General features: G+C 42.9%; 1 protein-coding gene across 3 annotated transcripts; it reads right to left on the minus strand.

The window, feature by feature from the left end:
* Positions 1-18249: 18249 nt before the first annotated feature.
* Positions 18250-22442, minus strand: LOC138752558 (transcription factor HES-7-like). Of its 3 annotated transcripts, none has more exons than XM_069915353.1 (4): positions 21300-22442; positions 20740-20827; positions 19359-19708; positions 18250-19013 (listed from the first exon to the last, which is right to left on the minus strand). In XM_069915353.1, the coding sequence occupies exons 1-4, from the start codon at positions 21720-21722 to the stop codon at positions 18957-18959; spliced, it is 918 nt and encodes a 305-aa protein (XP_069771454.1). In that variant the 5' UTR covers positions 21723-22442; the 3' UTR covers positions 18250-18956. The 3 variants fall into 3 exon arrangements, with proteins under 3 accessions (XP_069771454.1, XP_069771453.1, XP_069771452.1); XM_069915352.1 differs by lacking the exon at positions 18250-19013 and having other exon boundaries at positions 19119-19708; positions 21300-22019; positions 22228-22300; XM_069915351.1 differs by lacking the exon at positions 18250-19013 and having other exon boundaries at positions 19119-19708.
* Between the last annotated feature and the right edge of the window lie 470 nt (positions 22443-22912).

Raw genomic sequence — 22912 nt, forward strand, 5'->3', positions numbered from 1 at the left:
CCTACATGCATTAGCGGACACTATTTAGAACCGTACATGCATAGGTCAACACTATATAGAACCACACATGCTACAGCCGGCACTATTTAGAATCGTAAATGCATCAGCCGACACTGTTTAGAACCGTAAATGCAACAGCCGGCACAATTTAGAACCGTACTTGGACCAGCGGGCACTCTTTAGAATCGTACATGCATCAGGCGACACTATTAACAACCGTACATCTACTAGCCAATACGATTTAGAACCCTGCATGCACCATCCGACTATTTAGAACCATATAGGCACCAGCCAACATTATTTATCATTGTACATGTACCAGCAAACATTATTTAGAATCGTACATGCATCAGGCAAAAGTATTTTGAATCATACATGCATCAGCCGACAATTTTAAGAATGGTACATGCATTAGCCGACACTATTTACAATCGGGCATGCATCAGACAACAATTTTGAGAATCGTACATGCATCAGCCGATACTATTTAGAACCATACATGTAGCATCCGACACTATTTAGAACCGTACATGAAATAGCCGGTACGATTTAGAACCGTACATGAAACAGCCAGCACTATTTTGAATCGTACATGCATCAGCTGACAGTATTTACAATCATACATTCATTAGCCGACACTATTTAGTATCATACAGGCAACAGCCAGCACTAATAATAACCGTACATATACCAGCGGATACTATTACGAATCGTACATGTATCAGCCAACATTATTTAGAATCGTACGTGCATCCGCCGACACTATTTACAAATGTACATACAACAACCGGCACTATTTAAACCATATAAGCACCAGCCGACATTATTTAGAATTGTACTTGCATTAACCGACACCATTTAGAATCATACATGCACCAACCAACTATTTAGAACCATATATGCGACAGCCGACACTATTTAGAACCGTACATGCAACAACCGGCACTATTTAGAATCATACATACATCAGCCGACACTATTTAGAGCCGTAAATGCAACTGACGGCACTATTTAGAATCGTAAATGCACCAGCCGACTATTTAGAACCATATATGCACCAGCCGACACTATTTAGAACCGTACAGGCAACAGCCGGCACTATTTATAACCGGACATGTACCAGCCGCTGCTATTAAGAATCGTACATGCATCAGCCAACATTATTTAGAATCGTACATTCATCTGCCGACACTATTGAGAACCGTACATGCATCAGCCGTCACGATTTAGAACCGTAAATGCAACTGCCGGCACTATTAAAACCATATAGGCACCAGCCGACATTATATAGAATCGTACATGCATAAGCCAATACGATTTAGAATTGTACATGCACCAACCTACTATTTAGAACCATATATGCACAAGCCGACACTATTTAGAACCGTACATGCAACATCCGGCAATATTTAGAATTGTACATGCATCAGCCGACACTATTTAGAAACGTACAGGCAACAGCTGGCACTAATTATAACCATACATGTACCAGCCGATACTATTAAGAATCGTACATGTATCAGCCAACATTATTTAGAATCGTACGTGCAACCGCAGACACTATTTACAACCGTACATCCAACAACCGGCACTATTTAAACCATACAAGCACCAGCCGACATTATTTAGAATTGTACTTGCATTAGCCCACACCATTTAGAATCGTACATGCACCAAACGACTATTTAGAACAATATATGCACCAGCCGACAATATTTAGAACCGTACATGCAACAACCGGCACTATTTAGAATCGTACATACATCAGCCGACACTATTTAGAACCGTAAATGCAACTGCCGGCACTATTTAGAACCGTACATGTACCAGCTGGCACTATTTAGAATCGTACATACATCAGCCGACACTATTTAGAATCGTACATACATCAGCCGACACTATTTAGAATCGTACATACATCAGCCGAAACTATTTAGAGCCGTAAATTCAACTGCCGGCACTATTTAGAATCGTACATGCACCAGCCAATACTATTTTGAATCGTACGTGCATCAGCAGACACTACTTAGAACTGAATATGCAACAGCCGGGACTTTTTAGAACCATACATGCATCGACCGACACTATTTAGAAAAGTACATGCAACATCCAGCAATATTTAGAATCATACATGCACCGTCTGACATTGATTAGAACCGTACAGGCAACAGCCGGCACTATTTATAACCAGACATGTACCAGCCGATACTATTAAGAATCGTACATGCATCAGCCAACATTATTTAGAACCGTACATGCATCAGCCAACACTATTTACAATGGTACATACAACAACCGGCACTATTTAGAATCGTACATGCATCAGCCGACACGATTTAGAACCGTACATGCAACTGCTGGCACGATTTAAACCATATAAGCACCAGCCGACATTATTTAGAATCATACATGCATTAGCCAACATGATTTAGAATCGTACATGCATCAACCTACTATATAGAACCATATAAGCACCAGCCGACACTATTTAGAACCGTACATGCAACATCCGGCAAAATTTAGAATCGTACATGCATCAGCCGACACTATTTAGAAACGTACAGGCAACAGCCGTCATTATTTAGAACCATACATGTACCAGCTGGCATTGTTTAGAATCGTACATTCATCAGGCGACACTATTAAGTACCGTACATGTACTAGCCAATACGATTTAGAACCGTTCATGCACCAACCGACTATTTAGAACCATATAGGCACCAGCCGACAATTTTTACAACCGTACATGCAACAACCGGCACCATTTAGAATCATACATACATCAGCCGACACTATTTAGAATCGTACATGTACCAGACGACATGATTTAAAATCATACATTTAATTAGCAACACTATTTAGAATCATATATGCATCAGCCGACACTATTTAGAACAGTAAATGCAACAGCGGGCACAATTTGGAACCGTACTTGGACCAGCGGGCACTCTTTAGAATCGTACATGCATCAGGCGACACTATTAACAACCGTACATCTACTAGCCAATACGATTTAGAACCCTGCATGCACCATCTGACTATTTAGAACCACATAGGCACCAGCCAACATTATTTAGAATTGTACATGTACCAGCAGATGTTATTTAGAATCGTACATGGATCAGGTGAAACTATTTAGAATCATACATGCATCAGCCGACACTTTTAAGAATCGTACGTGCATTATCCGACACTATTAACAATCGTACATGCATCAGACAACAATTTTGATAATCGTAGATGAATCAGCTGACACTCTTGAGAACCATACATGCAACAGCCGGCACGATTCAGAATCGTGCATGCACCATCTGACACTATTTACAAACGTACATGCACCAGGCGGCACTATTTAGAACCGTACAAGTAACATATAACACTATTTCAAACCCATACATGCAACATCCGGTACAATTTAGAACCGTACATGAAACAGCCAGCACTATTTTGAATCGCACATGCATCAGCTGACAGTATTTTGAATCATATATGCATTAGCCGTCAGAATTTAGAAACATACATGCATAGGTCAACACTATTTAGAACCACACATGCAACAGCCGGCACGATTTAGAATCGTAAATGCATCAGCCGACACTATTTAGAACTGTACTTGGACCAGCGGGCACTCTTTAGAATCGTACATGCATCAGGCGACACTATTAACAACCGTACATCTACTAGCCAATACGATTTTGAACCATTCATGCACCAACCGACTATTTAGAACCATATAGGCACCAGCCGACAATATTTGGAATCGTACATGTACCAAACGACATTATTTAAAATCGTATATTTAACTAGCATCACTATTTAGAATCATATATGCAACAGCCGGCACTATTTAGAACCGTACATGTAGCGGCTGGCACTATTTAGAATCATACATGCATCAGCCGACAATTTTAAGAATCGTACGTGCATTATCCGACACTATTTACAATCGTACATGCATCAGACAACAATTTTGAGAATCGTAGATGAATCAGCTGACACTATTTAGAACCGTACATAGAACAGCCAGCACTATTTAGATTCATACATGCACCAGCCGACACTCTTGAGAACCATACATGCCAGAGCCGGCACGATTCAGAATCGTGCATGCACCATCTGACACTATTTACAATCGTACATGCACCTGGCGGCACTATTTAGAACCGTACAAGTAACATATGACAATATTTTGAACCGTACATGCAACATCCGGTATGATTTAGAATCGTACATGCATCAGCTGACAGTATTTAGAATCATACATGCATTAACGGACACTATTTAGAACCGTACATGCATAAGTCAACACTATTTAGAACCACACATGCAACAGCCGGCACTATTTAGAATCGTAAATGAACCAGCCAACACTCTTGAGAACCATACATACAACAGCCAGCACGATTCAGAATCGTGCATACACCATCTGACACTATTTACAATTGTACATGCACCAGACGGCACTATTTAGAACCGTACATGTAACATCCGACACTATTTAGAACCTTACATGCAACAGCCAGTACGATTTAGAATCGTACATGAAACTGCCAGCACTATTTAGAATCGTACATGCATCAGCTGACAGTATTTACAACCATACATGCATTAGCCGACACTATTTAGAATCGTACATGCATCAGCTGACAGTATTTAGAATCATACATGCATTAGCCGACACTATTTAGAATCGTACAGGCAACAGCCGGCACTAATTATAACTGTACATGTACCAGCCGACACTATGAAGAATCGTACATGTATCAGCCAACATTATTTAGAATCGCACGTGCATCCGCCGACACAACCGGAACTATTTGAACCATATAGGCACCAGCCGACATTATTTAGAATTGTTCTTGCATTAGCCGACACCATTTAGAATCGTACATGCACCAGCAGACTATTTAGAACCATATATGCACCAGCCGACACTATTTAGAACCGTACATGCAACAGCCGGCACTATTTAGAATCGTACATACATCAGCCGACATTATTTAGAACCGTAAATGCAACTGCCAGCACTATTTAAAACCGTACATGTACCAGCTGGCATTATTTAGAATCGTACATTCATCAGGCGAGACTATTAAGAATCGTACATGTACTAGCCAATATGATTTAGAACCATTCATGCACCAACCGACTATTTAGAACCATATAGGCACCAGCCGACAATATTTAGAATCGTACATGTACCAGATGACATTATTTTAAATCGAACATGCATCAGGCAACACTGTTTAGAATCATATATGCAACAGCCGGCACTATTTAAAAACATACATGCATCAGGCGACACTATTAAGAACTGTACATGTACTAGCTGATACGATTTAGAACCGTGAATGTACCAAACGAGCATTGAAAACCATACAGGCACCAGCTGACGTAATTTAGCATCGTAAATGTACCAGCCGACATTATTTAGAATCGTACATGCATCAGGCGACACTATTTACAATCATACATGTATCAGCCGACAATTTTGAGAATCGTACATGCATTAGCCGACACTATTTTGAACCGTACATGCATAGGTCAACACTACTTAGAAGCACACATGCAACAGCCAGCACTATTTAGAATCGTACATGCATCAGCTGACAGTATTTAGAATCATACATGCATTAGCCATCACTATTTAGAAGCGTACATGCATAGGTCAACACTATTTAGAACCATATATGCACCAGCCGACACTATTTAGAAACGTAAATGCAACTGCCGGCACTATTTAAGACCATATAGGCACCAGCCGACATTATTTAGAATCGTACATGCATCAGGCGACACTATTTACAATCGTACATGCATCAGCCGACAATTTTGAGAATCGTACATGCATTAGCCAACACGATTTAGAATCGTACATGAACCGACCGACTATTTAGAACCATATATGCACCAGCCGACACTATTTAGAACCGTACATGCAACATCCGGCAATATTTAGAATCGTACATGCAACAGCCGGCACTATTTAGAACTGTACATGTACCAGCTGGCACTATTTAGAATTGTACATGCATCAGCCAACATTATTTAGAACAGCACATTCAACAGACAGCACTATTTACACCCGTACATGTACCAGCTGGCATTATTTAGAATCGTACATTCATCAGGCGACACTATTAAGAACCGTACATGTACTAGCCAATACGATTTAGAACCGTTCATGCACCAACCGACTATTTAGAACTATATAGGCACCAGCCGACAATATTTAGAATCGTACATGTACCAGACGACATTATTTAAAATCGTACATTTAACTAGCAACACTATTTAGAATCATATATGCAACAGCCGGCAATATTTAGAACCGTACATGTAGCGGCTGGCACTATTTAGAATCGTAAATGCATCAGCCGACACTATTTCGAACCGTAAAAGCAACAGCCGGCACAATTTAGAACTGTACTTGGACCAGCGGGCACTCTTTAGAATCATACATGCATCAGGCGACACTATTAACAACCGTACATCTACTAGCCAATACGATTTAGAAGCCTGCATGCACCCTCCGACTATTTAGAACCATATAGGCACCAGGCAACATTATTTAGCATTGTACATGTACCAGCAGACATTATTTGGAATCGTAAATGCATCAGGCAAAACTATTTTGAATCATACATGCATCAGCCGTCAATTGTACGAATCGTACATGCATTAGCCGACACTATTTACAATCGTACGTGCATCACACAACAATTTTGAGAATCGTACATGCATCAGCCAACACTATTTAGAACAGTACATAGAAGAGCCGGCAATATTTAGAATCATATATGCACCAGCCGACACTCTTGAGAACCATACATATGCAACAGCCAGCACGATTCAGAATCGTGCATGCACCACCTGACACTATTCACAATCGTACATGCACCAGACAGCACTATTTAGAACCGTACATGTAACATCCGACACTATTTAGAACCGTACATGCAACAGCCGGTACGATTTAGAACCATATTGGCACCACCCGACATTATTTAGAATTGTACTTGCATTAGCCAACACGATTTAGAATCGTACATGCACCAACCGACTATTTAGAACCATATAAAGCACCAGCCGACACTATTTAGAACCACACTTGCAACAGCCGGCACTATTTAGAACCGTATATGCAACAGCCAGCACTATTTAGAATTGTACATGGACCAGCCGATACTATTTAAAATCATACATGCATCAGCCAACACTATTTAAAACCGTACATACAACATCCAGCAATATTTGGAATCATACATGCACTGTCTGACATTACTTAGAACCGTACATGCAACAGCCGGCACTATTTCAAATCATACATGCATTATCCGACACTATTTAGAACCGTACAGGCAACAGCCGGCACTAGATATAACCGTATATGTACCAGCTGACACTATTAAGAAGCGTACATGCATCAGCTAACATTATTTAGAATTGTACATGCATCTGCCGACACTATTTAGAACCATACATGCATCAGCCAACACTATTTCCAACCGTCCACACAACAACCGGCACTATTTAGAATCGTACATGCATCAGCCGACACTATTTAGAACCGTACGTGCAACTGCCAGCATTATTTAGAGCCATATAGGCACCAGACAACATTATTTAAAATCGTACATGCATCAGACGACCCTATTTAGAATCATACATGCATCAGCCGACAATTTTAAGAATCGTACTTGCATTAGCCAACACGATTTAGAATCGTACATGCACCAACCGACTATTTAGAACCATATATGCACCAGCCAACACTATTTAGAACCATACATATAACAACCGGCACTATGTAGAATAATACATATATCAGCTGATACTATTTAAAACCACAAATGCAACAGCCGGCACTCTTTCGTACCATATAGGCACCAACCGACACTATTTAGAATCGTATGTGCATCAGGCGACACTATTTAGAATCATACATGCATCAGCCGACACTATTTACAATTGTACATGCATCAGCCGATAATTTGAGAATCATACATGCACCAACCGACTGTTAGGAACTATATATGCACCAGCCGATACTATTTAGAACTGTACATGCAACAGCCAGCACTATTTAGAACCGTACATGTACCAGCTGGCACTATTTAGAATCGTACATGCATCAGCCAACATTATTTAAAACTGCACATGCAATAGCCGGCACTATTTAGAACCGTACATGTACCAGCTGGCAATATTTAGAATCGTACATTGATCAGGCAACACTATTAAGAAACGTACATGTACTAGCCGATACGATTTAGAACCATGCATGTACCAACCGACTATTGAAAACCATACAGGAACCAGCTAACGTTATTTAGAATGGTACATGTACCAGCTGACATTATTTAGAATCGTACATGCATCAGGCGATACTATTTACAATCGTACATGCACCAGGCGGCACTATTTAGAATCACACATGTAACATCCGACACTATTTAGAACCTTACATCCAACAGCCAGTACGATTTAGAACCGTACATGAAACTGCCAGCACTATTTAGAATCGTACATGCATCAGCTGACAGTATTTACAACCATACATGCATTAGCCGACACTATTTAGAATCGTACATGCATCAGCTGACAGTATTTACAATCATACATACATTAGCCGACACTATTTAGAATCGTACAGGCAACAGCCGGCACTAATTATAACTGTACATGTACCAGCCGACACTATGAAGAATCATACATGTATCAGCCAACATTATTTAGAATCGCACGTGCATCCGCCGACACAAACGGAACTATTTGAACCATATAGGCACCAGCCAACATTATTTAGAATTGTACTTGCATTAGCCGACACCATTTAGAATCGTACATGCACCAACTGACTATTTAGAACCATATATGCACCAGCCGACACTATTTAGAACCGTACATGCAACAACTGGCACTATTTAGAATCGTACATACATCAGCTGACATTATTTAGAACCGTAAATGCAACTGCCGGCACTATTTAAAACCATATAGGCACCAGCCAACATTATTTAGAATTGTACTTGGATCAGGCGAAACTATTTAGAATCAAACATGCTTCAGCCGACAATTTTAAGAATCGTACATGCATCAGCCGACACTATTTACAATCGTACATGCATCAGACAACAATTTTGAGAATTGTACATGCATTAGCCAACACGATTTAGAATTGCAAATGCACCAACCGACTATTTAGAACCATATATGCACAAGCCGACACTATCTAGAAACGTAAATGCAATAGCCGGCACTATTTAGAATCGTACATGCATCAGCCAACACTATTTAGAAACGTACATTCATCAGGCGAGACTATTAAGAACCGTACATGTACTAGCCAATACGATTTAGAACCGTTCATGCACCAACCGACTATTTAGAACCATATAGGCACCAGCCTACAATATTTAGAATCGTACATGTACAAGACGACATTATTTTAAATCGAACATGCATCAGGCAACACTATTAAGAACTGTACATGTACAGGCTGATCCGATTTAGAACCGTGAATATACCAAACGAGCATTGAAAACCATACAGGCACCAGCCGACATAATTTAGCATCGTACATGTACCAGCTGACGTTATTTAGAATCATTAATGTACCAGTTGACATTATTTAGAATCGTACATGCATCAGGCGACACTATTTACAATCATATATGTATCAGCCGACAATTTTGAGAATCGTACATGCATTAGCCGACACTATTTGGAACCGTACATGCATAGGTCAACACTACTTAGAAGCACACATGCAACAGCAAGCACTATTTAGAATCGTACATGCATCAGCTGACAGTATTTAGAATCATACATGCATTAGCCATCACTATTTAGAAGCGTACATGCATAGGTCAACCCTATTTAGAACCATTTATGCACCAGCCGACACTATTTAGAACCGTACATGCAACAACCGGCACTATTTAGAATCATACATACATCAGCCGACACTATTTAGAGCCGTAAATACAACTGCCGGCACTATTTAGAATCGTAAATGCACCAGCCGACTATTTAGAACCATATATGCACCAGCCGACACTAATTAGAACCGTACATGCAACATCCGGCAATATTTAGAATCGTACATGATTCAGCCGACACTATTTAGAACTGTACATGCAACATCCGGCAATATTTAGAATCGTACATGCATCAGCCGACACTATTAAGAACCGTACATGTACTAGCCAATACGATTTAGAACCGTTCATGCACCAACCGACTATTTAGAACCATATAGGCACCAGCCGACAATATTTAGAATCGTACATGTACCAGACGACATTATTTAAAATCGTACATTTAACTAGCCACACTATTTAGAATCATACATGCATCAGCCAACACTATTTAGAACAGTAAATGCAACAGCTGGCACTATTTAGAACCGTACATGTACCAGCTGGCACTATTAAGAATCGTACATGCATCAGCCAACATTATTTAAAATCGTACCTGCATCAGGCAAGACTATTTAGAACCGTAAATGCAACAGCCAGCACAATTTGGAACCGTACTTGGACCAGCGGGCACTCTTTCGAATCGTACATGCATCAGGCGTCACTATTAACAACCGTACATCAACTAGCCAATACGATTTAGAACCCTGCATGCACCATCCGACTATTTACAATCATATAGGCACCAGCCAACATTATTTAGAATTGTACATGTACCAGCAGACGTTATTTAGAATCGTACATGCATCAGGCGAAACTATTTAGAATCAAACATGCATCAGCCGACAATTTTAAGAATCATAGGTGCATTAGCCGACACTATTTACAATCGTACATGCATCAGACAACAATTTTGAGAATCGTACATGCATCAGCTGACACTATTTAGAACCATACATAGAACAGCCGGCACTATTTAGAATCATACATGCACCAGCCGACACTCTTGAGAACCATACATGCAACAGCCGGCATGATTCAGAATCATGCATGCACCAACTGACACTATTTACAATCATACATGCACCAGACGGCACTATTTAGAACCATACATGTAACATCCGACACTATTTAGAACCGTATATGCAACATCCGGTACAATTTAGAACCATACATGAAACAGCCAGCACTATTAAGAATCGTACATGCATCAGCCAACATTATTTAAAATCGTACCTGCATCAGGCAACACTATTTAGAACAGTAAATGCAACAGCCGGCACAATTTGGAACCGTACTTGAACCAGCGGGCACTCTTTCGAATCGTACATGCATCAGGCGACACTATTAACAACCGTACATCAACTAGCCAATACGATTTAGAACCCTGCATGCACCATCCGACTATTTACAATCATATAGGCACCAGCCAACATTATTTAGAATTGTACATGTACCAGCAGACGTTATTTAGAATCGTACATGCATCAGGCGAAACTATTTAGAATCATACATGCATCAGCCGACAATTTTAAGAATCGTAGGTGCATTAGCCGACACTATTTAGAACCATACATAGAACAGCCGGCACTATTTAGAATCATACATGCACCAGCCTACACTCTTGAGAACCATACATGCAACAGCTGGCACGATTCAGAATCATGCATGCACCATCTGACACTATTTACAATCGTACATGCACCAGACGGCACTATTTAGAACCGTACATGTAACATCGGACACTATTTAGAACCGTACATGCAACATCCGGTACAATTTAGAACCGTACATGCAACATCCGGCAATATTTAGAATCGTACATGATTCAGCCGACACTATTTAGAACTGTACATGCAACATCCGGCAATATTTAGAATCGTACATGCATCAGCCGACACTATTAAGAACCGTACATGTACTAGCCAATACGATTTAGAACCGTTCATGCACCAACCGACTATTTAGAACCATATAGGCACCAGCCGACAATATTTAGAATCGTACATGTACCAGACGACATTATTTAAAATCGTACATTTAACTAGCCACACTATTTAGAATCATACATGCATCAGCCAACACTATTTAGAACAGTAAATGCAACAGCTGGCACTATTTAGAACCGTACATGTACCAGCTGGCACTATTAAGAATCGTACATGCATCAGCCAACATTATTTAAAATCGTACCTGCATCAGGCAAGACTATTTAGAACCGTAAATGCAACAGCCAGCACAATTTGGAACCGTACTTGGACCAGCGGGCACTCTTTCGAATCGTACATGCATCAGGCGTCACTATTAACAACCGTACATCAACTAGCCAATACGATTTAGAACCCTGCATGCACCATCCGACTATTTACAATCATATAGGCACCAGCCAACATTATTTAGAATTGTACATGTACCAGCAGACGTTATTTAGAATCGTACATGCATCAGGCGAAACTATTTAGAATCAAACATGCATCAGCCGACAATTTTAAGAATCATAGGTGCATTAGCCGACACTATTTACAATCGTACATGCATCAGACAACAATTTTGAGAATCGTACATGCATCAGCTGACACTATTTAGAACCATACATAGAACAGCCGGCACTATTTAGAATCATACATGCACCAGCCGACACTCTTGAGAACCATACATGCAACAGCCAGCATGATTCAGAATCATGCATGCACCAACTGACACTATTTACAATCATACATGCACCAGACGGCACTATTTAGAACCATACATGTAACATCCGACACTATTTAGAACCGTACATGCAACATCCGGTACAATTTAGAACCATACATGAAACAGCCAGCACTATTAAGAATCGTACATGCATCAGCCAACATTATTTAAAATCGTACCTGCATCAGGCAACACTATTTAGAACAGTAAATGCAACAGCCGGCACAATTTGGAACCGTACTTGAACCAGCGGGCACTCTTTCGAATCGTACATGCATCAGGCGACACTATTAACAACCGTACATCAACTAGCCAATACGATTTAGAACCCTGCATGCACCATCCGACTATTTACAATCATATAGGCACCAGCCAACATTATTTAGAATTGTACATGTACCAGCAGACGTTATTTAGAATCGTACATGCATCAGGCGAAACTATTTAGAATCATACATGCATCAGCCGACAATTTTAAGAATCGTAGGTGCATTAGCCGACACTATTTACAATCGTACATGCATCAGACAACAATTTTGAGAATCGTACATGCATCAGCTGACACTATTTAGAACCATACATAGAACAGCCGGCACTATTTAGAATCATACATGCACCAGCCTACACTCTTGAGAACCATACATGCAACAGCTGGCACGATTCAGAATCATGCATGCACCATCTGACACTATTTACAATCGTACATGCACCAGACGGCACTATTTAGAACCGTACATGTAACATCGGACACTATTTAGAACCGTACATGCAACATCCGGTACAATTTAGAACCGTACATGAAACAGCCAGCACTATTTAGAATCGTACATGCATCAGCTGACAGTATTTAGAATCATACATGCATTAGCGGACACTCTTTAGAACCGTACATGCATAGGTCAACACTATATAGAACCACACATGCTACAGCCGGCACTATTTAGAATCATAAATGCATCAGCCGACACTATTTAGAACCGTAAATGCAACAGCCGGCACACTTTAGAACCGTACTTGGACCAGTGGGCACTCTTTAGAATCGTACATGCATCAGGCGACACTATTAACAACCGTACATCTACTAGCCAATACGATTTAGAAGCCTGCATGCACCCTCTGACTATTTAGAACCATATAGGCACCAGCCAACATTATTTAGCATTGTACATGTACCAGCAAACATTATTTAGAATCGTACATGCATCAGGCAAAACTATTTTGAATCATACATGCATCAGCCGACAATTTTAAGAATCGTACATGCATTAGTCGACACTATTTAGAACCGTACATGTAACATCCGACACTATTTAGAACCGTACATGCAACAGCCGGTACGATTTAGAACCGTACATGAAACAGCCAGCACTATTTTGAATCGTACATGCATGAGCTGACAGTATTTACAATCATACATGCATTAGCCGACACTATTTAGAATCGTACAGGCAACAGCCGGCACTAATAATAACCGTACATGTACCAGGCGATACTATTAAGAATCGTACATGTATCAGCCAACATTATTTAGAATCGTACGTGCATCCGCCGACACTATTTACAAATGTACATACAACAACCGGCACTATTTAAACCATATAAGCACCAGCCGACATTATTTAGAATTGTACTTGCATTAACCGACACCATTTAGAATCATACATGCACCAACCAACTATTTAGAACCATATATGCACCAGCCGACACTATTTAGAACCGTACATGCAACATCCGGCAATATTTAGAATCGTACATGCATCAGCCAACACTATTTACAATGGTACATACAACAACCAGCACTATTTAGAATCATACATGCACCAGCCGACATTATTTAGAATCGTACATGCATCAGCCAACATTATTTAGAACCGCACATGCAACAGCCGGCACTATTTAGAACCGTATATGCAACAGCCAGCACTGTTTAGAATTGTACATGCACCAGCCAATACTATTTTGAATCGTACGTGCATCATGAGACACTACTTAGAACCGAATATGTATCAGCCGGCACTATTTAGAACCATACATGTACCAGCTGGCATTATTTAGAACTGTACATACAACAGTCGTCACTATATAGAACCAAATATGCACCAACTGGCACTATTTCGAATCGTACATGCAACAACTGGCACTATTTCAAATTGTGCATGTACCAGCCGGCACTATTTAGAACCGTACATTCATCAGTCGACACAATTTAGAACCATACATGTACCAGCCAACACTATTTAGAACCATACATGTACCAGCCGACACTATTTAGATTCGTACATGCACCAACTGGCATTATTTCAGATCACGCATGGACCAACCGGCATTATTTAGGACTGAATGTGAGCCATAGGTATCGATGGTTTTGGAATGTGATTGCAGACACTGCGGAGTCTGGAGGCGAATCCTCAACATTCAGTGACTCTGAAGGGACTCTCTGCTTCTCTGTCTCTGGCTATGAAGGGCATCAGAAATGTTCTGCTTGTGGCTAATCCCTGCCTGACTTCCAGCTGAATAAATGCATAATATTTTATCTGTTTGAAAATATGACAATAAAAAAAATTTGAATTTTGAATCAAGTGCCTTTCTAAATCCTTCTTAAAAGATACTGATCACATCTGGTGCCACCACCTGCTCCTTCACCCCCAAATCCCCTAAATACCTCAGAGACACTAAAGACTGAAATATCATTCAAATAGTATCTGTGGAAGGGAAGGAATTGGAAGCGAGAGTGGAGAGAGGAGATTGTCTGCATGAGAGCAGACAGGGGGTGAAGAGGGACTCCGAAGTGAACAGAGGTGGGGGCAGATGAAGATTGAGGGAGGGTGTTTGCGAGTTGCCACTGAAAAGGTGCGGGCGACGCGCTGTAGTTCAGATGCCTCGCCGTTCGACATGGGGCAATCATGTCTCGCCATCCATCATGGGGTCTCTGACCCTCCAAATAGCAGTTGTAGCCTCCCTTGTTTCTAACCGTGATGTTCATCCATCTCTCATTTTCATTCTCTGTCCGTTTCAGCTTCTTTTTCCAGTTGTAACTAAGTGTATCTGGGTCCAAAGAATTCTGGTCGCTGCTTTCTGCTTCTTTTCAGCAGTGTAAGTTTTGTTTTTGTTCTTTGTACAATGTCCTCATTTGTTACCCTGTCCATCTGTGACCTGCACACCATTCTTCTGAGAAATACCTGCTGCAGTGATTCTTTTTCCATTGGATTTGGGATGGTTCATGACTCGCAGCTGGACCAACTTGTTATTAGAGTTAAGCCTCCAAATATAATATTGTGGGAGGTGGCTTGAGAGGAATTGCTGGAGCAGGTTGCACAAACGCATTTTAAAACACAGAATTTTTGCAGGACTTTTGCAGAGTGCTTTTTGCAGAGGAGCAAACAGCAGCTTGCCTGGGAGAGCATGTGATCTTTGCAGGCAGGGGAGAGGGAGGGGGTGAATCAGAGAGGAGAGACACAGAAATCAGATCCAGATAGACAAAGCAGGCAAACCTTTGGAAGGCTGTCTTGGTCAAAGGAGAAGACTGGCTGTCTGAGGTGACCCGAAAGAAAGAGGATCATCTGGAGAACCCTGAAGGGGGCAAGAAGAACCCTCCTGAGTGGTAACCATTTGCCTGTTAAGTACCAAAGACTGGTGAACTTTGTTAATGCTAACTTCTGTGCACAGTACAAGAATTGCCTGCAACCAGTGAGATTGGAGTGTGATCCAAATAACTTTTCTAATCTTTAATATACATTACAGATACCTGGGCTTAGTATTAGAGGGGGATTAAGTAGGTTAAGTAATAAGTTAAAGTTTCATTCTGTTTTCTTCATGAATTATAATTAAAAACTACTTTTGTTTCAGTAACCCTGTGTGGTGGTGCATATCTATTGCTGCTGGTTTTGGGGTCCTCTGGACTCCATAACAATATCTCGAATGGAAGATTACAGATCATAAATCAAACGGGCAAACATCATAAACAAACAGCTCTAGTGTTCAAATAATAAATAACCGAAAAGATATATATTCTAAACTATCTACCTAAACCTCAACTGGATGATCTAACCCCCTAACCTAATAGATGCCTCGAAGCAAAAACATTCAGTAATAAAGAAGAAAATGTTCCGGTACAAAAATGCAAACAGTTCACATGAGGGGAAAAACCCATAATAAAACATATTGTAGCTTTGCCGTGAGGAACCGGTCCCGCTTGTTACGCGCGGTCAGCGGGGCAGTCGCGACAAAAGATGGCGCCCCGCTCTTCCGCTGCCGACAGAGGTTGGCGGGTGCGCTTGACACAAGCGGCGGGACATCTGCGCGATCCGATAAGCGAGCCCTGCTGCGACACTCGGGCTGACAGCCAACGTCCCCAACCTGTTCGACCGCTCACTCACAATATCGCATCTTGGAAGAAAAATTCATAAACGGGCTCCACATTCTATCAAACGTAATGTCTAATCTTCGCTAAATTTAAACAAGCTCAAATTTGGCACATCAACTGGAAACAGGGAGACGGAGTAGAATCATTCCGCCTAAAATAGATCTTCTCGTCCTAAATCGTGAATGTCGCAACGTGGCGATCGGATGGCAACAGATGTACATCTTCCATCAACGCGCCAAATAACGCCGTGATTGGATTTGGCTTCAAGTTAACAGCTAAAATTTTGAAAATTTCTTTCCAATAAGATTCCAACACCTCGTAAAACCAAAATAAACGAACTAACAATGCCACCCCGTTGTTATATCTATCGCAAGTGGTGGTGGGGTGGGGGGGGGGGGTGGTGGTTTGACATCCGGAAATATACGTGCCAATTTATCTTTAGACATTGGGTGCCCTGTGTACAACCTCAAATGGGCGAGTGAGTGACGGGCGCAGAATGAGGATGTATTAACTAGTTTGAAAATCCTTTTCCACAAATTGTCAGAAAGAGTCCATTGTAAATCCTGTTCCTCTGCTCTTTTAATCTTATCATTTGGAACCTGACGTAATTTCGATATAAAGGTAAAGGTTCCATTATTGTCACAATATTGTACGTGTGAGTAATGAAGCCCGTCTGGGAGGGATACAAAAGCAAAATTACATCGACGACATCTAGTTCCTGAGCGTGGGGGAAAGTTATTAATTGGGTATTCAAAAAAATTCCTAATCTGCAAATAGCTAAAAAATTGTAAATTTGGAAGATTAAATTTAGCAGATAGTTAATACCTCAAAAGACGAGACAACCATCAACAAATAGATCTCGGAAGCCACCAATACCTTTCTCTTTCCAGTTCGAAAAGGCCTGATCAATCCGGGAAGGAGAAAAAAAATTATTCAATGGAATAAAACTGGAAAAAGAGAAATTCTTCGGTCCAAAAATTCGGCAAAATTGATACCATGTACGTAAGGTGTGTTTAACCATGGGGCTCTCTATCATCTTATTAACCTTGGTTAAATAAAACCGACACTAAAGAACATTTCTTAACTGATTTCAATTCCCAAGTTACCCATAGAGGGCAATCTAACTTATCAACATATTGAATCCAAAAAGAAACATAGGGAATATTAATAGCCGAATAATAAAATCTCAAATTCGGCCCTTTTGGCTTTTGTAAGATTTTATTGGACTCTTATTTTGCCAGATGTAAGATGAAACAATGGAATCCAAAAAGTCAGTAGAGAGTTCTAAGGTGGTTGTCAATTGCTGTTTTCTTGCTCGTTAGGATGGTTTCTCATTTCGATAAAGGCTGTTCTTGTTTTTGTCTTTTTTACATGCGAACCAGCCAAGAGGGGAGATGGAGCCTTGAGGGTCATGCCCAGCATGACCACCTTGAGCTTCCGGTTGCTGCCATTTCAAATCTCCTCCCCTTTCCACACACCATCTGTACAGCCTTCACCTTCTCCACTGCCAGCCCGAGGACCAGCGCAAATCAAGTTTATTGTACAAGTACCACCTGGTATACCTTCCTTCCCTTCTCCACCCACTACCTCCCGCCTGTGGGACCATGTCCTGGAACCTGGTCTGCCAGATAGTATCCAAGGCTCTGATTGTGTCCGGTGGCTTATGGTTTGGATTGATCCGTGGGGGAACGGTGGAGGCGAAACCACCGACGCTCAGTGATGCTGGGGGGGGGGGGGGGGGATCTTTTTCACTTCTCTTTCTCTGACCGAACGGGGTGCCTGGCAATTTCTGCTGGTGGCGAATCTTTGTCTGTCTACATTTTGTCCACACTTTGGTTCTGTATCAAGTCCACCGTTTGACCAGCTGAGTTCCTTCCTTTAACTTTATCTACAGTAAAGAGAATCGAGCGCCCCTCGCAGAAGCCTAGTGTTCCTAGGCGCTCTCCCCTCCAAGTACTGACCAGTCCTGAACCTGATCAGACAACCCCAGGCGTGTTCAGGCAATTAGGCGCTTTCGAGCGACTGGCGAGGGTCTGCGTGAACAAGCGACAACAAATGAGCAGAACAACTTTTATTGCAATCGATCAATTCAATAAAACAATTACATTTAAAATATATATATACAGAAAATCGTTGAAATTAGAGAAGCAAGGAATACATAGGAAATATTAGATTTTAAAAGTGACCAAAATCTGTGATTAAAATATAGATTTTATTATAGATACAGGGCTGGGGTGGGTTAGGTGGTCGCGGGGAAATTAGGGCCAAGGTCTCCAGACATTTTGCGATACAGTCAGTTTATTGGAACCCTGCTGTCCGCAAATGGGCTTGGGACTGGCTAATCGTTTCTCGGGGACGTGTGCGCAACTGTGCTGTACCCGTTCATGGCTTTCAGCGGGGATATCGACTGGGTTCTGCGTCTGCTGCAAGGGAACGCTTGGGCTCGCCAAGAGATGCGAGCCCTGCTGCGGATGAAGGTGACTGCTGGCTCCCAATAGCCCCAACGCGGCGGAGTGCCCGGGCTGCGATTGGCGGCTGGGAGCGCCTGCCCGGTCGCGGCACTGACTGTCTGCCCTCGATCGGTCGACGAAGTCGGCCAGCCGCTGCACCAGGCTGCTCTTGGACTGCGCGTTGACGGACGCGCAGCTCCGGACAAAGTTGTTCACCTGCAGGAGGCATTCCTGAAATCCGGCCTGGAAGTTCAGCTGCGGGATTCCCGTGCAGTGCTCTGTTTAAATACAACGAGAGTTAATCAATGGCCGCAACGCTTCGAATTCAGCAGTCTTTATGTCCAGACATTGAACTGGTGCGGACATTGAAACCACACCTTTTATAGCCATTCTCCGAAGAAATGACACTTTACACAGAGCAGGTCCATTCGGCTCCTCGAATTTTAGTCTCCATTTCCCGTCCACCCCTTTGTTAAAAGTTTTAAAAACAAAGAAGCCGGCCTTTTGAGAATGTTCCAAAGACTCCCGGGGCCACTGATGTGCAAAAAAACCCACATCATCGGTGTCTTCAAAGGTGGCCTCTCGACCTTGGTTGTCTCTCGAGGAGATATCATCCCCTTTGGATATCGTGATCCCGCTTCACATTTGGAAACCCCACCCCGTCCCTACCTTGTCGCGGAGGACAGACCGCTCGCAATTCAAAGGCACCAGCGTCTCCGAGCTGCTTAAAATGCACCCTTCCTGACATCAGGTCAGTACTGCAGACAAAACTCCGCTTCAGTCGAACCAAGGTCGCCCTCTGATCTCAGCGCCTCGCGTCCCCCGGACCCCAGTCGAGAAGCCTCGACTATCAGTGGAACGAGATCAACCCCCCTGCCTCCCATGCACTGGCTCAGCTGCGCATCTAGCGGGGAAACAATTCCAAAGAGATGTTTAAAAATTCCTCATCTCCATCAGGAATAGTCTGAATACGTAACTGAGGGCGTGTATTCTGGCTGATCTCAAACTCGGAACATGGACCATTCAAAGGTAACGTTTCTTTACCTGGTAACAAGGGCAGTGGAATTGCCTGGCCAGATACTAGCTCCCGAGGTGGATTGTCCTTCGGGGAGTAGATGATCGCGTTAACCGAGAAAAACTCTCACGGACAACAACCAATACCGAGCTTAACGAAAACACCCGCCTGGGGAGAAGAGGCTGCCAGAGCCCGTCCTGGTAAAACCAAGGAAGAACGGCGCCGGGGAGGGGGGCGGGGGTAAATACTTGGCGAGATAACACCCACCCTTCTCAGCTCACAGCAGATACCCACCCTGGACATCTGGGGCAGACGCGTTTTTCAGATACTGGACAGTCATTTCTAAGATTTCTGCCTTCTCCATTTTACCATTCCGGAAACTCTAAACAGAACAGAAAGAAGGCGGTAAAAATGCGAGAGCTGTTCAGAAGGGGCGTCGCGGTTTGTCGGTTATTTAGGGGACACGGATTCGTGATCCAGAGGGGCCGACACTGTGTTGTGGCTCTGAAACAACCATCTCAACCAGGAACTCGTTGAAGGACTCGAACTTTGGCTCTGTGTTGATGTATGGCACCGTTTGCATACATATAAAGAAATGTTTAAATTTTGCATTACCAGGGTAATTCTGACTCCCCTACGGGGAAAAGGAATCTCAGGGTTGTACGTGATGTCATACATGTATCTGACAAGAAATCTGAATTTAAGAGCATTTATAAATGTAAGCGAAAGCAACCTGACAGTTGGCGTTGGTGGAAGCTTTAATTTCTGGGAGCCTTGGGCTGGGTCAAAGGACAAATCCGGGAGGGAAGGCAGAGGGAAGGGGAGAGCTGGGCGGCCGAGAGGCGGCCCCTCACCTCGCTGCGGCTGTGTTTCAACAGGAAAGATTTGAGTTGGTCCAAGCTGCGGTTCATCCGATCTCGCCTTCGCTTCTCCACCAAGGGCTTCAGCAACTGCAGAGAGATGCATGAGAGCGGTTTTTTCCCCCTCTCGGCCCTCCGAAAGTCATCGCGCACTTCGCTCGGCATGGGTCGGGGGAGGGGGGCGCGGGGCGTCCGCCGCCCAGCTCGGGGCGCGGGCTCTCCGCTGCCCAACTCGGGGGCAGGGGCGTCCGCCGCCGCCGCTTCACTTGCTTTCCCTGCGACATGAATTGAGATTACATGTCCCTTAGCCCGGCTCGCTACGCCCAATGCTTCGATCAGCCCAACTGCCGCTGCACCGTTCATTCGCGTTACCTTTTTAACCTCCTTTAAATCGCTAGACTCTGTCTCCATCTTCATTGTGGGTCTTGGGTCCAGAGCGGAGTCTGTTTGTTCTATCGGACCTCAGTTCGGTGAGCAAAGAGCTGGATGCAGAGGCGGACGAGTGGCAGAGGGGTTCCAGTCCGCAGGTGGGCCTCAGCAAACTACATGCGACCTGGGCAAGCACTGAGGTTCCACGCATGGGGCACCCTGTATTATACTGCAGTGAAGCCGAGAGGTGCGTGAAGTCGGGGCGGGAACCAGAGCCTTTGATGGTGTCTCTTAAGGTGTCCAACTGTTCTCTTTGCATTTGCTCTCAGCTCTCCCACTGAGCTCCTGTCGAGCCGTGAAAGCAATCAATTCATTCACGACCACATACAAATTGCGGGGCTTCGCGGCACCCGCTCCGTTTACCAGTTCGCCCCATAGCAACACTCCAAATTCCACCCACTTTCCCATGGGAGTTTCCGAGCTGTGTCAGCGTTTGTTTGAAATGAAATGTGAGGGTTGCTACGTTTGCATCAGAACAGGCCCTTCGACCCACCTGTCTGTGCCGAATATGATGGGCCGCCCGAGGAAGTGTCCACATCTGAATCGTCGGCTGCCCTTTTATGAACTGCAAATCAGACTAAAATTCTGCTACTTGCTCTTGCTAGATATCCCTGCACCCACTTCATTTTTAATACGTTTATCTACCAGCCGCTTGAACCCCCCGCTGTTGTACCTGCTTCTACCGTTACCCGTTCCTGGCACCCATCACTCCCTGCACAAAATACTTCACCCGCACACCTGCCCCCTCGCCTTAAACGCGCCACTGTGACGTCATCAAACCCCCCCGGTTATTATTTCAATTATTCAGATTTATATTGTGGAAAATACATTTTTGGTCATTTATTGTCTGATGATTGAATGTTCTTTGATTATGCAAACTTGAAGGTGAAAATTCTACCAATTACGAAGTTTCTCGTCCAGTAACTGTTCACCTGAGGCACTGGTAATTTCACAATCCTTCACACACACACACACACACACACACACATACAGACACACACATACACTCTCTCACACAGCGACAAACACACATACAGACACACACGGGCACACTCTCTCACACAGAGAGACACAAACAGACACACACACAGAGACACTCACACACAAAGAGACACACACATGCTCACACAATCACACATACTTTCACTCATACACACTCATTCACAGACGCACACGCT

This window comes from Narcine bancroftii, chromosome 2, assembly GCF_036971445.1.
Source record: "Narcine bancroftii isolate sNarBan1 chromosome 2, sNarBan1.hap1, whole genome shotgun sequence".
Lineage (NCBI taxonomy): Eukaryota > Metazoa > Chordata > Chondrichthyes > Torpediniformes > Narcinidae > Narcine > Narcine bancroftii.